General features: G+C 42.9%; 1 protein-coding gene across 1 annotated transcript in view; it reads left to right on the top strand.

Moving 5' to 3' along the window:
• USP13 (ubiquitin specific peptidase 13) overlaps positions 1–15,881 on the top strand; it is a 117,827-nt gene that overhangs the window by 56,592 nt on the left and 45,354 nt on the right. Inside the window, exons 7-10 of the mRNA XM_042954765.1 lie at positions 2,097–2,191; positions 3,513–3,700; positions 8,391–8,462; positions 9,057–9,150. Of these exons, the coding sequence (XP_042810699.1) occupies positions 2,097–2,191; positions 3,513–3,700; positions 8,391–8,462; positions 9,057–9,150 (449 nt within the window). The remainder of the gene's footprint in view (positions 1–2,096; positions 2,192–3,512; positions 3,701–8,390; positions 8,463–9,056; positions 9,151–15,881) is intronic.

Below are 15,881 nucleotides of genomic sequence, written 5' to 3'. Positions count from 1 at the left end.
GTCTTCAAAACTGTTTCGTTAGTTAATAATAACCAAAGTGAAAGTGCCTAGGGAATGTCATTTTCACCTCCCAGCTAGTATTTGAGTGGTATTTTTTTGTTACTTGCCATAGATTAAAAAATATTATTTATATATTTGTTTCAAATTATTAGTTTAAAGATTTTTGTTGGTGTTTTTAGTATTTAAACTTTTGGGGAAGTATTTTTTTGTTTGTTTGTTTGTTTCTTTTGAGGGGGATGTTTTTCTTGATTGGGCTGGGGATTTTGTCCTTTGTTTTGCTTTTGAGAACACGGAGTTGTACTAAAGAAAGAATATAAATGAAGGCTGCCTACCTACAAGTTAAAATGGGTCCCTAGAGGAAGAGGAATAGCAGAGAAAGCTATACAACATTTAATCTATTAATAATAAAAAGACTGAATTCCTTTGGTGGCCATGAGTCTCCACATGGGTCAGAAGGTTACCATAGTTTCTGTGTGTGTGTGTGTGTGTGTGTGTGTGTGTGTGTGTGTGTGTTTATTTATTCTCCCTGTGATGTTCCAAAGAGGAGGAACCTCTTTGGACAGTCTATCTTTTCCTGTCCTAGAGATTGCTATCTTTTTAAAAAAATTTTTTTAATGTTTGTTTATTTTTGAGATAGGGACAGAGTACGAGTGGGGGAAGGAAAGAGAGAGGGAGACACAGAATCCAAAGCAGGCTCCAGGCTCTGAGCTGTCAGCACAGAGCCTGACATGGGACTCGAACCCATGAACCGTGACATCATGGCCTGAGCCGAAGTTGGATGCTTAAATGACTGAGCCACCCAGGCACCCCAAGAAATTGTGATTTTTGACTCTTCATTCCTGTTAAGGGCTTGCGATGATGCTTCACCAAGTCTCTGAGTCTCCTGAGAGATCTAAGGAAATAGAATGGCACAGAGAAAAAAGTACTGGGGGGGGGGTCAGGATTCCTGGGTTCTGAGCTGCCTGTGGGGTTTGAGGCCAATTATTTAACCATATGAGCCTCTTTTCCTCACCTGCAAAATGGGCCTGAAGATATCTGTTCCCTCTCCCACAATTGCACTGCTGTGTCAGGACACCGAAGACAGTAGTTTGGAAAGCTTTGGGGGTTATTTGCCAAGAAGGCCAAGATGCTGATCCCTCAGGCTCTGGTGCCCAGGGACCGGGCCTGGGGTGGCTGGAACCTCCTGAGTTACCCTGCTGTGCCACATGCATCCTCATTTTCTGTGTGTGCTATGAGGTGGACGCATTTGGGAAGTACTGAACAGTTTTCACTAAATCACTCACCAGCCATGTGGGGTGTGGACACTAACATTGGAAAGAAGGGATGAAGGGGCAGGTGGGAGGTGGAAGTTGGTGAGCTGGTAGGTCTAAGACCATAGACGATTCCACAGGCAGAATTTTGTTTTGTTTTGGACTTAAAACCTCACCCCAGCCATTCAGCTGCTCCCCAGGGCCTGTGCGTTCCCTTTGTTCCCTCCCAGCCTCCCCCTGCCGTGGCAATCAATTGTTAGGCATTTACATCTGTTTAATTTCAATTATTTTAACTTTAGATGCTGCTTTTTAATTTTTTTGTTTCAGAAATCCTTTTTTTATTTTATCATTTTTTAATTAATTTTTTAATGTTTGTTTATTTTTGAGAGAGAGACAGAGAGCGAGTGGGGGAGGGGCAGAGAGAGAGGGAGATGGAAAAATATGAAGCAGGCTTCAGGCTCTGAGCTATCAGCACAGAGCCCCATGCGGGCTCGAACTCACGAACTGTGAGATCGTGACCTGAGCTGAAGTCGGACACTTAACCGACTGAGCCACCCAGGCGCCCCAGAAATCCTTTTTAAAAAATTACTTCCTGAAATGTCAAAAGACTTGATATATGTCAAAAGACTTGATATATGGGAATAATTACAAAATCTATCTCTTTATTATGTGCCTTGTTTATCATCTTTCCTTTCTCCACTTGAGTGTAAACTCAGGAGGGGTTTCTCTTGACTTTATTCATTGATATGTCCAAGCCTGGTGCATAGAGGGAGCTCAATAAATATATGTTGAATATTGAACAACTTGGTTAAAAATCTCATTCCTTGTTTTCTCCTCACCCTCTAGATGTTTATTCTTTTCAAGAAGAGGAACCTGTTTTGGATCCTCATTTGGCCAAGCACTTAGCGCATTTTGGAATTGATATGCTTCATATGCACGGGGTAAGAAGGTCGACTTTGTCTGTGCTCCCTCCTTGCAGGGAGGGAACCATTTGGTTTATTTAATATGTAATTCCTGTAACAGGAATCTTGCTTCTATAGGTTTTCGGTTTTAATGTGTGCATTTACTTCTTTGATTTAATTCATTAGCATTTTCTTTTGGTTACCAGCTTAGAATATTTTTTTAATGGTATAATAAAAGTGGCACCTCCTCAAGTACCATTTGTTTTAGTTGGAGTTTACTTGCAAAATTTCTGTCTCCTCTGATGGAGAGTTGCATGAATCACTCCTTGTTCACTGAAGCGAGAAGGTACGGGAAGATGACCTTTAAAATGATCTGTGACCGACATCACTTTAATTAATTTCAGGAAGGGAAGCAGAGCTCGGGGGTGGAAAGAACAAGCCAACATACTGTTGATGGGAAAAGCTTTGCTTCATTTAATATTGTGTTTTCTAGCCGATATCATGCCTATGTAATGTTTGTCCCTGTGAGGAGCTGTTTGAGTGTGCGTGCTCTGTTGTGGCCCTTTCTTCCCAGCCCGGCTCCCTGTCCTCAGGCTCTCCTCCCCTGTCTCCTCATCCTCATTCATGTCACCTTCTAGTTTACGTTCTGTGCTCTTCCTAAACCCCCCTCTTATTTCAGGGCACTCCTAAGGCCCATGATTTTCCTTCACTTTCCTCTCCAGCTTTCTTGCCTTTCTGTTTGCAGTATTGTGTTGTCTCTTCCCTTGAAGTCACTCCACTTGCTTCTTTCTTTCAGTTCCTATTTGCCTTTCTTCCTCCTCTTATCTCCTTTCCTCAGTCTCTTTCATTTAAAAATTTTTTAAGTTTATTTATTTTTGAGAGAGAGAGAGCATGAGCATGGGTGCGGGAGGGGGAGAGAGAGAGGGAGAGAGAGAGAATCCCAAGCAGGCTCAGCAGTGTCAGCACGGAGCCTGATACGGAGCTTGAACTCATGAACTGTGAGATTATGACCTGAGCTGAAATCAAGAGTCAGACGCTTAACTGACTGAGCCACTCAGGTGCCTCCCTCTTTCATTTTTTAATCTTTTAAAGATGTGTTTCTTTTTTACTGTGGAGAGACGTACATAACATAAAATTTACCATTTTAACTGTTTTTAAGCACGTGGTTCTGTGGCATTGAGTGTGTTGACATTTTTGTGCAGCTATTACTACCTCAGTCTCTTTAATTAGGTTATTTTTCTGCTTAGCTGGAGGAATAAAGGGACAGAAACATCCACTGCTGTTAGAAATAATTCTTGGGACATGATCTTTGGGTGATAATTACAAGTAAGGTTGGTTTCCTTCATTGACTTTGCCCCAGACAGAGAACGGGCTTCGAGACAATGACATCAAGCCGCGTGTCAGCGAGTGGGAAGTGATCCAGGAGACGGGAACGAAGCTGAAGCCCATGTATGGCCCCGGGTACACGGGTCTCAAGAACCTGGGCAACAGCTGCTATCTCAGTTCGGTCATGCAGGCCATCTTCAGCATCCCAGAATTCCAGAGAGCGTAAGTGTCCCCTTGCAGACCTGTGCGCACAGCGCTGCCCTTCGTCCACTCCACGTCCAGTCCACTCCATGTCCAGTCCACTCAGCATGTGCCGGGGACCCTGTCTTCCTCAGCTGCAGGACATTTCACCACATCCTCATGGTGTGACTTCTTGCACTGAAGCTGGGTGAGAACACTTGTCAAGTGTGACGGGAATCAGGTGAGATTAGGAGAGCTTTGTAACTGAGAAACTCACAGGGGTTTGTCATATTAATAATGGCTTCCATTTTTAGACCATCAATCACCCTCTATGCCAAGAAAATATTAATCATCAATCTTCATGGAAGCCTGCCACCTTCCTTCCTATAGATGCTCTAGGAGAGATTCAGTGATCGGTTTGATCAGTGTTGCCCTCCTGGTGAGTGGAGTTTCTTGGCGGATTTAAGCTTTTCGTTTTTTTGCTACTCAGAATGTGGTTCACAGACTGGCACTGGTCCTTGGACTGCTAGATAGGGATCTGTGATAACTATGGAAATTGAGTGAGGATTTAGAAGTTTTTGTAGCAATTTGACATTGTCATGCTTTATGAGAGGTGTTTCATTTTTTTCTTTTATTATATTTTTTAAAGGAGTCACCTGTATGAGTTGAAATAAAACAGCTGGCCCTTCACCATAGATAACTGGGAGGCACTGATGTAGGGTGCTTCCTAACTGTGTGTGTATGGGGCTGCCTTCTTCCTCCCACATGGAGGGGGAGAGCAGCTGTGTCTGTGGCCCTTTTCTTCCCTAGGCTGGGCTTAGATGGGTCGCTGCACAGACTGGGAGTGTGGCTGTGCACTCGTGGGCAGCCACTGCCTAAAGTTTAGAACATTATCTTTGGGGTGCCTGGGTGACTCAGTTCCTTAAGCATCTGACTTTGGCTGAGGTCATGATGTCATAGCTCGTGAGTTCAAGCCCCACATTGGGCTCTCAGTGCACAGAGCCTATTTTGGATCGTCTAACTCCCACTCCCCCCCCACCAAATAATTAAACATTATAAAAATTAAAGAAAAAGAAAATTATCTCTAGTGTATTCCAGAGCGGGTAGGTTTCTACCATGGTTCAAGTATGGAAGAGGACACATGTGCTTACAGATGGAGGGGTAGGCAGCACACTAGGAACAGCGCAGGGCAATTTTTTACTCACGTAGAGTTGAAATGCTAATTGCTTTAATGGTGGTTAATCAAAAGTATATCAAATATCCTTTTCTTTCCTCTCTTGGTATTTGAATTCTCATTCCTCTTGCTGTTTTCTGGCTTTGGAAATTTGTGGTTAGTTTGCATGTCTAGTTTTCCTTTTCACATCCAGCCAATGAGGAGTGGTTCTGCTCTGCTCAGCAGTGTGTTGGGTGCAGGGGTTCAGTGGTAAACAAAAGGACACGGTGCCTGGCCCCACTTGGGCAAACAGACACTGAATAAATAAATGATCAGAAGAGCAGCTGCATGGTTATAAACATAGTAAGTTCCACGGAGGAAAAGGGGAAGAGGTGATCAGGGAGGATCTCTTTGAAGAAAGGACATGCAAAGGGGCACACACCTTGACCCATATGCAGGAGGAGTGGGGCGGAGGGTTTTAGAGGAAGAGCAAGTTTGAAGCTCTGAGATGGGAAAACCTTTTCAAAGTTATGTATCACACGTCGTATTATTTTCACAAATTTTTGCCATTGTCTCCTACTTGTATTGTTATTTGGGGGCAGTATAACTTCGTCTTATGTGTCTCATGGTCCAGGATTTTTAAAAAAAAATATTAAAGGAAAGACCTTATGGTAGGTGTTGTATAATCACTATTTCTTTTAAACTAGAATGGAGGAAACTTGTGTTCTTTGGTTACAAAATCCAACATTTTCAGTGCTTTATAGTCTATAGTTTTTGAAAATGCTTTCTACCCTCCAAAGTTAGATGAACGGTTTTATCTTTCTGATTTTTTTTTTCTTTAATGAAAAAATGTACCTCACATCTGTGTTTTGGATTTAAGATTCAAATCTCTCAGCTCAGTGTTGTTTCAAGAGTTTTAGAATTTGATATTACTGAATATTTAATTTTCTGATTTCTGCACATTTACTGTATATATTTGAACATGAGCAATCTATTCATACTCATCCTCAGTCTGCTCATTCTTTTACCAAGTGTCAGTTGATTGAAATACTTGCTTTTCTGACTCCTTTCTCCCCAGCGGGACTAACTCAGTGGGGTTAGATTCAGGGGACAGTGTCTCCATTTTGTAAGTAGAAAGAGTGTCTCACAGAGAGATTAAATGCCTTACGTACAACCACAGTGTAATTTAGAAATGTCAGCCTGACTCCTTGATACTCTTTCTGCCACCAGAACCCAGTTTACATTTCAGAATACTTCTGATGAGGATCCAGTCTAAGTAACCTGGTGTAGTGTACAAACTGAATGAGAGCTAAGATGGATTATCAGATAGCAAAACTGTTTTTCCTTTGAGAACTGCTAGATTGCAAACTAAAGGTATAATACGTATTTTAAAAAGTATCCAGCATTGCTTCTGTGTTTTAACTTAATTTTGTTGTAAATGAAGAATATTTCTCGTCGATTAGAAAAGTAATATAAATTACTAGCAAAATGGGCTTTTCTGACATCAAAGATTTGCCACCTTTAATTTTTTATTCTTCTCCACCAATCTTGCCTGAAAGCATAAGCCTTTTCACTAATGTTCATCTTCATATCATGTTCGAGATATGATAAAGACTGGTTTGTAGGAGAGCTGATGAATTCATCATGTTGTGTTTTAACAATTCCTCAGTACAGTCTCTGGCTGTGGACAGTTTTGTTCCAAAGTTTGGTTGATCTCTTATTTGGCTCTTGGTCGACTGAAAATTTCTAGATGGAATTGTTGCCCTAGTGACACATCCAAAAACCATCTGAATGGGACTGTCCCAGAGAAGTGGGCTCTGTTAATTTTGGCATAAGTACATAATATGGGGAATAAATTCTGAGTTTGTAGACAGCAGGTGCCTACAAGTGTCCAGTAGTTGGGGGATCTGATTAGAAGTCATTGCTGACTATTATTTGTCATGGTTCTCTGCTAGGGCTTTATTATAGTAATGCCTTTTATGTTGGTTTGTAGGTAGTCAGTTATGGAAATTGGTTATACGGTTACACAATATAAATGTATTCAACACTTTTTTAAATTAAAAATGTTTTTATTTGAGAGAGAGAGAGCATGATTGAGGGATTGGGATAGGGAAAGGGAGAGAGAGAATCCTAAAGAGGCTGCATGCTGGGTGTGGAGCCTGATGCGGGGTGGATCCCATCACCCTGGGATCATGACCTGAGGAAAACCAAGAGTCAGATGCCCAATCAACTGAGCCACCTAGGCGCCCCCCACAAATATTTTATGAGTGCCTTTTACATGTCAGATGCTATTCTAGTTCTGGAGATGCAGTGATTCAGATCATGTATCTGCCTTCATGGAGATTATACTCTCGTATATAATCTCTAGAGAGATGATAAACAGGGAGATAAATAAATTATAGAATTGCAAATACTGAAGCATGCCAAGAAGAAAGTCAGCCAGGGTCAGGTGATAGGGAATTAGGAGGGGTGGAGAGGTGCCTTTTAAACAGACCTGAGATGGAGCAAGGGTTTGTGGAGAGAACATTCCGGGAAAGAGAGCAGATGGCATGACCTTGAAGCAGGTGTGAGCTTGGCATGTCCTGGCAAAGAAGGGCATGTGGCTGGTGTGTTGTGGTCTAGGGGAGAGGGATGGGAATGAGGTCAGAGAAGTGGGCAGAGCAGAGTGCATGAAGTGCCAGTGAAAGGGATCTGCTTCTAGATTCTTCTTTCTAGAGCTTTCACACTCAGAGAGTTAAAGCTTGAAAATGGAAAGATGAACAGCACAGAACAGAGGGTATGAAATAGGAAGTGAACTTGAGAAGTGAATGATTGTATAGTGAGATTAGCTGTGGGTGGTGGAAGTTGGCGCTGCTCTGTCAATGTAAACTGGTCAGAAGGACGGGTTGGGGACTGCTCAAGGGATCACAGATAGGGCAGGTACTTCCAGGAAACTGGTTCAGAGCATAGGTTTGGAGCCAGGCTGCCTGGGTGCACTCTGGGCTTCATCACTCCTTCCTTGGGTGACTTTGGAAGCATCCTGATTTCTTATCTCTCCAATGGGTAACAATAACCATCCCTTCCTCATATGGTTTTCATGAAGACCCAACCAGGTTATATAGAGACCCCTTAAGGGATAGTAGTTGTTACTCCTGTCATCATCATTATTCATCTTGATATGATTGGGATAATTTCCAGCCTTACCATTCGTTTTTGAGATGGCAGTTGTGATGGCATTAGCCGGTGGTTTCTGACTCTGGCTACCTGTTATAGTCATTTGGGGGACTTTGAAAAGATTGCAAAGCCCAAGCCTCAGTCTCAGGCAACAACATCAGAACGTCTGGGAGTGACCCTGGCTTTGGTATTTTTTTGAGAAACTTTTTAGGTGATTCTAACTTGCACCCAGGGTTGAGACCCACTGATAGAAGCACAATGGAAGGCCATGAAGATAGCTGTAAAGGTAAGATTTCAGGAAAAGTTTTCTTTGGGTGGATGAGTTAACTTTGATAGAAAGACAAGAAGGTCTTAGCTAGGATGGCAGCTTATTTTATTTCTGTTCATTCACTTCCTACGTTTTGACTCTCCCTTCTCATTTTCTAGGTATGTGGGAAATCTTCCAAGAATATTTGACTACTCTCCTTTAGATCCAACACAGGATTTCAACACACAGATGTAAGTGCTGATTAAAAGGTTTCTAAAGTTTTTTTTAGAAAATTATCCAGTAAGTGTTCTTAGTGGTTATTGCTGGGTTGCAGAATTAAAGGCAATTCTCTTTTCTTTTTTCTTTTCTGTATTTTTAAAAGTGTTATAAAATGAGCGTGTGTTACTTTTAGAAAAAGAAAGATATTAATAGTTATTTATAAAGGACTGAGGCTAGTTTAAAAATGACATCGGTATCAAGAAGAATGAAATAAATAAGTTAGTGTTTAAAGTTTTTAAGATTTATTTATTTTGAGAGAGAGTGTGAACAGGGGAGGGTCAGAAAGAGAGGGGGAGAGAGAGAGAGAGAGAGAGAGAGAAAATCCCAAGGAGACTCTCAGCACAGAGCTGGACATGGGACTGGAACTCACAAACTGTGAAATCATGACCTGAGCCAAAATCAAGAGTCGGAAGCTTAACTGACTGAGCCACCCAAGCCGCCTTAAATAAGTTATTTTTGAGTAACCAAGATAAAATGTTCCAGCTAAAAGCATTCATAGATAATGTTAATATCTCTATGGGAAAACAACAATGATGTTTTTGTTTTTCTTTGTCCCTCCTGTCCAGGACTAAGTTAGGACACGGCCTTCTCTCAGGCCAGTATTCAAAGCCTCCAGTGAAATCTGAACTCATTGAACAGGTGATGAAGGAAGAACACAAGGTATGTGTCCCAGTGTTTGCCACATTGATATGCAGGTAGGAGGGGACTTAACCAGCTAAAATACGGATTTCCTATGTTTTGGCAATTGGTGGCTGTAAATTTAGGAAGGTATTAGAATAGCTATTTCATTTTGGAGTCTAGGGTGTCTGTGTGCTCTTAAAAGTTGTGGTAAGAAATAGCTAGGGTTGGTGTTTCTAGTCATAGTTGCTTTATGGATTTTATGTGCGTGCCATTGTCACTGGTTTTCAGAACAGTGTTCTTTGTAAGATAGAGCTGAGATGGAAGGAATAAACCTGATACAAATATACAAACATTTTCTCCTTGGGCAGCATAATCTTGGCCCTTATAATGTCTTTTTTCTCCTAGGCCTCAACTTTGTTTGCTAGGATTTCTCAAGAAGCTGGTTGTTAAAAAGCAACACACACATTCCTATTCCACCTCCTCTTCCACCCTGCTCCCACCTTCAGAGTTGGGAATTCTGAATTTCTGGGGAGGGGTGGGTGGTTCTTGTTTTTGGTAAGCTCCTAGCAGATTTGTAAACCACACTCAGATATGAGAGACTCAGTTGGCCATTCAGTCACTGTTTATTCATAGAATAAATGCAAGATGCACCCCGTCTCCTAATAGGGAGACTTGCGTTTCCATGTGCCTACAGAATGGGCTACTGACCCCTCCCTGGGTGGTTCTGTTGCTCAACTCCAGAGGACACTGCTCACAACCTGGTCTTTTTGAGAGGTGCCCTTGAAATTCTGCAGTACACAGCTTACACAGCTGCGTTTGGCAGCCCGGCTCGTGGTGCTGCATATGGCCTGAATGGAGTGCGTGCCCTTTTTCTCTACCACCTGCTCTGCCCTCGGAGTGCTCTGTTTTGACTTAGTGGGCAAATCTGTTTCTCAAGTGTTGACCTCTGTGTTCCCACCTTCAGTCGGTCATCCTTAACAAGACTGACAGCAGGAATTCAAAGTGAATAAACGCTTGTTCATAACAAAGCTGGCTAGTTGGGGAAGTGGAGAAGCTGGGAGAAGGGAGATTATGAAGGGAGCATTTAGAGGTGGTGTTTGGAGGTGGGGAGAAGGAAGGGACTTAAGAGGGTGGAGAGGGAAATAGATACTCCGAATGGCCGGGCTGGGAGATCAGAGTGGTGTGGGGGCAGGGAGATGCGTTGGTATCCACTATGGCGAGATAACGAGTCTTTCATCCATCCAAGACTGGAAGGCCCTCATCTGGGACACAGCTGAAGGGATGGTTTGGATGTGGGGCTGGAGTATGGGGGTTATTCAGGCTTCTTCCACCTCTGAGCTCCCATGAATCCTTGAAGAGGTGATGGTGAAAACAGCTGGGCCCAGCATTTTGTTTTCATCACATTTTATCCTGGGTTTTCATCCACACTATGTCACTTTGTGGGACACTTTTGGGTCAGAGCCCACCTTCCTTGGTGGAGGAGAAGGAGACTGGATTGGGACTCGGGGACTCTGGCTTCCTTTCCTGGCTCTGCAAGGAGCTGTGAGATCATGGGCTAGTCACGCAAGCTTCCAACCCCAGCGGTCAAATGGCAGAATTGGTGTGGGTGGTGGTTGTGACTGTTGCAGGTGTGAAGGTTGTCTCTCCAGTGTAAATAAAATCTGTGTGTTTTCCTGCCTGGTGTTGTGCTTTTGGAGTCTCTTCATTTGAGAAAATATAGAATAAAAATCATCAACTTAGTAATATTTGCAAGTAAAGTTTGGTTTGGTTAATATTACAATGTCCTTTTACATTAGAAAAAAAGTAGTTCTTATATGAGTAAGGCATGTATTTATTCAAATTCTATGAATAGTGACTGCTTGGGGCCCTTGCCCCCTCCTCACTGTTGGGTTTAGTGACTGTGGTGCAGTAGCTCTGTGATCTCCAGGGTCTGTAGCCTACAAGTGGGAACCCCAGCTTTGTCTGGCCCAACATGGGTAACCCAGCATTTGGGCCATATTTGGCCTGTAGGTGTGTTTCCTTGGCCCACACATAAACACCTGAATTTCCAGCTTCTCTTAAACACTAAGACCCTGTGGCGATTCCAGGCCCATGATAGCAGATGGCTGGAGCTGAGTAGCAGCCCTCCCTTCAAACAGGACACACAGTCCCCAGCTGGCTCCAGTCCCTTTGTGATTCGTGACTTGGCCAGTATGCTGTTGCATTTGAGTGTGTGACCTTTAATCTAGATGATCTGTGAAATCCTTTCCTGCTCCAAGGTACCGTGATCTAATGGTCTTAGAGAAAGGATCCTGAATGTGACCAGTAGTACAATGTGCATCTTGGGAGTGTGGGGAAGACCATCTAGCTGGGTGGGATACAAGTGAGCCTTTGGTTCAGAGATCACCAGGGTCTCTTTAACATTCAAAAGGAGCTTGAGTTGACCATACAATCTGTGGCCCTGGGGGAGTCAGTTTTAAGCTGCTGTTTGAACAGACAAGTGATTCATAGTAAAATCTCCATTTCCCCTCCCAGTGGAGGGAATTGCTTTCTGAGGCATCAGGATTTTCACTGGCAGTTGGTTTCAGAGAAACCAGTTTGTGAGACTCTTCTCTGAGGTGTCAGGAGCCCTTTGGTGAGGTGGCCTTGTCCCAGGCCTGTGGCTTTTGTGATTTGTAATGTGCCTGAAATGCCCTAAGAGAAGAAAGAAGGTGTGCTAAAGCAGAGAAGGGGATGGATTACAAGAGGAATGTGTTGTGGAAGGGAGAGAGCATGAGAGAGAAGTCAGAGCCACCATGTGGTGGGAAGGCCTTTTTACACGGCCACCACCACCAGCAATACGAATCGCTAAGATTGCATAGTGCTGAGGAAAGGCCTGGCTCTTCCTGTATGTTCGCTAATGCACAGAAACCTTGCCTAAAGTTACACAGTCAGTGAGTGGCAGAGCTGGGATTTACACCAGGCAGGCTGGCCCCTGAGTCTTCATTTGACCCCTACATTATTCTGCATCCCTGATAGTTGTTCTGGCTTTGCTTCAGGCTTTCCAGTGCCCCAGTGTGTGGATGGTGTAGGTGGATGACAACAGGGGGTCCTTAAAGTTTGCAGAATTGCCAGTGGCCCAGCAACTTGTGTTTCTCAATACCTCTGTCTTACATCTTGGGTCCTTTCTAGGCTACATGCTTCCTAGTTTTAAGTTGGTCTTCTGTAGACCAAGGCAAAATCTAGTTTTTATGTACACATGCTTAATGCACATTTTCATCTATAAAAAGATTTGCTGTATTTGTTTTGGGCAATGCCATTTCTACATGAATTTGTTGAATTGATTTTTAAAATTAAATTGCATCTGCTGTAGATAAAACCTCCTCACTTTTATAAAAGGACGCTTTTTCTTCTTCAAAAAATACTCCTGATTTTATGCATTCTAAGACCATGCTTTCACACATTTTAATGCTGAATAACTCTAATTTATTTCTTCTTCTGAAGATAACATGTTTTAAACAATTCTGTATTTTAAACAAACTGCATTTCTTACATGACAATTCATTTGATTTCCCCTCTAAAAAAATACTTGATGAGGAATTACCGGTCTTCGTTTTTGATCACCATGAGATTACCAGTGTTCTGCTTTGAGGTGATGTAGTTTTACTCCCAAGCATAAGAACTTTATTTTCGCTAACCTCCATTTTTCTCGGTGGGGAAAATGTAACATTTCTAACTCACTTTTTGAAATATGAAAAATAGCTTGGGGAAAGCCCTCTGTTCCTTTCTCTTTGGAGATTTGGGGTTTGAATCTGGGTTAGGAACTACTGGCCCAAGGTTTATGGTTTAAGATTAATAAAAGTTTAGGGGCGCCTGGGTGGTTCAGTCGGTTGAGCATCCGACTTCAGCCAGGTCACGATCTCGCGGTCCATGAGTTCGAGCCCCGCGTTGGGCTCTGGGCTGATGGCTCAGAGCCTGGAGCCTGCTTCCGGTTCTGTGTCTCCCTCTCTCTCTGCCCCTCCCCCGTTCATGCTCTGTCTCTCTCTGTCTCAAAAATAAATAAAAAACGTTAAAAAAAATTTTTAAAAAAAAGATTAATAAAAGTTTAAATGAACAGATGCCATACACGTGTACTGAGGACAGGCTGAGATGCATCTAGCTTTCTTTTTATTCCTGTGGTCTTACAATGTAAATATCCATACGGGTGTTGCTCTAATGTGATACAAAGCCCCACTCTTCCTGTGTGTTTATTAATTAAAGCTTTAGGCTCAGCAGAATGTGAGTGGAGAGTATCTGGCTGCTTTCTTGGTACAGAGTTAAACAGAAAGCCCTGTATAAGTAAGCATGTGGGAAAGATTCTGAACACTGTAGTCCTCTCGCTAATTTTAGCTGATCTGTTTTGCAATTGCTGATGGAGAAAGTAAGTACAGTATCCTATAAATATGACAGGTTCCTTAGGTGGTTGCTATTTTGGAGACTCCTGGGGCTCCCTCTTAATAAAGTTAGTTGTTGAGACTAGCCATTGCTTCAGGTGTTTTAAGAGCTGGCTCATGGTGAGAGTGTATGCTTCCTGAAGGCAGGTCTGACTCTTGGTCAGGTCTGGTCACTCCCTCTCATCTTGTGTGGTGATAGACCCATAGGGGACACTGGGATGATGTCAGTGACGCACTGCCAACTAAGAGATGTGGTTTCTGTGACTTCGTTCTTTGATTCTTATTTTGGTTTTTTGGTTTCTTTTAACTAACTGCCTTATCCAGAGCCTGGTCTTAAAAAAAAATTTTTTTTTTCTTTAAATTTGCAAATATGCACACAAGTAGCATTGTGTAGCTTTAGCAATCACCATTCTGCCAGTCTGGTTTCAGCAGTCCCCCTTGAGCTCAACTTTTCCTCCCTGTTCTCTTCCTCTTTCCTCCCCTTCCTCTCCCTTCTCTTCCCCGCAGGATTTTAACACAAAACCCAAGCATCCTCCTTTTCTACCTGTACATGTTCAGTATGCAACTGTGACTAGAATGCCTTCCCCCCCCCCAATAAAAATCATGTTAAAAGTTGTTTAAAGTGTTAGTAGCACAGTAACAAAATTCACAACCATTCCTTAGTATCATCTAATATGCAGTCCATGCCCAGAGTTTCCCCTGCAGTATCAAAGATGACTTTTACAAATCCCCCTCCCTTTTTTTCTGCAAGCTATTGATTTATGGAAGGAGCTGAATCATCTGCCCCAGGATTGCTTTAAAGATTGTTGCCTTTTTCAGCTTGTGTTCCTGATAAGCTGGAAGCTAGATCTGGAAGATTTTGGACTATGCTAGATATGAAGGGAACATACTAATAGTTGAGTATAGGAATTAGTAAGACTTCCATCTGAAATCAGATAGATAAGGTGTGGGGCATGGGCACAGGCAGACAGGCCAGCTGATGACCAAGACATTAACTGTGGAGTTCAGCTAGTTTTAACTAAGATGCTTGAACCCGGTAAAAGCCAGGAGCTGGTCTGCAGTGTGACGTGGAGAGGAAGAGATAGCGTCTCTCTGGTTAGGAAGCTTCTTCAAATAACTTTTCAATGGTAAACAAGCTATAGCTTGACAGAGGATCGAACAAAGGATTAAGAAAGGTCAGTCCAGGGAAAACAAATGAAATGGGCACAGAAAGAGAAGAGGTGTGGGGGTGGGTAATGAATGAGGCTGGGCCACGGCCCAGTGCGGGGCTGAGGTGCTGGGGTTCTCACCACAGTCCCTGTTGAAACTTCTCCTCCCAGTTGTATGACCACACAGTGAATGGCACAGAGCAGCAGCCAGCTTTTCTGAATTTACTGACTTGTTGAACTTTCCAAGGCAGCTGCTTTGATGGGGACTGGCAGCCACATCGGGTTGAAGTGCAGCTTGCAGGAAGAAATGTCATCAGCAGCAGGCAGTGAGTGCGTGTGTATGTGAATGCCTAAAGATAAATGCTCAATGTGAAAAGGCTCATTCCGTGTGGTGCCTCTGCACTGCCAAGAGCAGAGGAATAGTTGCTGGACTGGCCTGGAATGTTGACTCCAGAAGTGTGTGGGTTTGAAGAGGGCTCAGTCAGAGTCCAAGGCATACTGTTTTCCTTTTTTCAGCAACTGGTGAGATGGACTCAGGGCCATCAGAGATGAGAGCTAGTAATTATTACTAGCAGTATTAAAACATGGGATAGGGGTGCTGGGTGGCTCAGCTGGTTGAGTGTCTGACTCTTGATCTTGGCTCAGGTCATGATCTCATGGTTCCTGAGTTTGAGCCCCATGTCGGGCTGTGTGCTGATGATGCACAGAGGATGTTTTGGATTCTGTCTCTCCTACTCCTCTCTGCCCCTCCTCTGCTTGTTCACTCTCTACAAAAAAAAAAAAAAAAAAAAAAAAAAGACCTGGGATAAAGAGAGAGACAGACACACACAGGGAGACAGACAGTGAGATAGCAAGTAGCTGACTTCTGTAGCTGTGTGATCCTGGGCCAGTTACTTAATACTTCTCTGCTTCAGTTTCCTCATCTGTCAAGTGGAGAAAATCATCATCATTATCATCACCTCATCAGGTTAGGTGAGTTAAGCAAGATACATGTATAAAGTAGTTAGAACTACGCCTGACATCTAGTAAGTATTTATCCAAGTACCTAGAACAATGGCTGACATGTTATAGCACTCAGTAAATTTCTGTTAAATGAATGAATAAATGTTAGCCATGATGCAAGGCATTATTTTTGTGTGCTTGTGTTGGGTGACACCATGTGGTAGACAGGCATCAAGCAGTGTGAGTGAAGAGAGTTACGCTTGTTACATCATCCCCGGGAGGTCTTTAT

The sequence above is a fragment of the Panthera leo genome, chromosome C2 (genome assembly GCF_018350215.1).
Source record: "Panthera leo isolate Ple1 chromosome C2, P.leo_Ple1_pat1.1, whole genome shotgun sequence".
In the NCBI taxonomy this organism is placed as follows: Eukaryota; Metazoa; Chordata; class Mammalia; order Carnivora; family Felidae; genus Panthera; species Panthera leo.
This window is presented reverse-complemented; position numbering and strand designations above follow the sequence as displayed.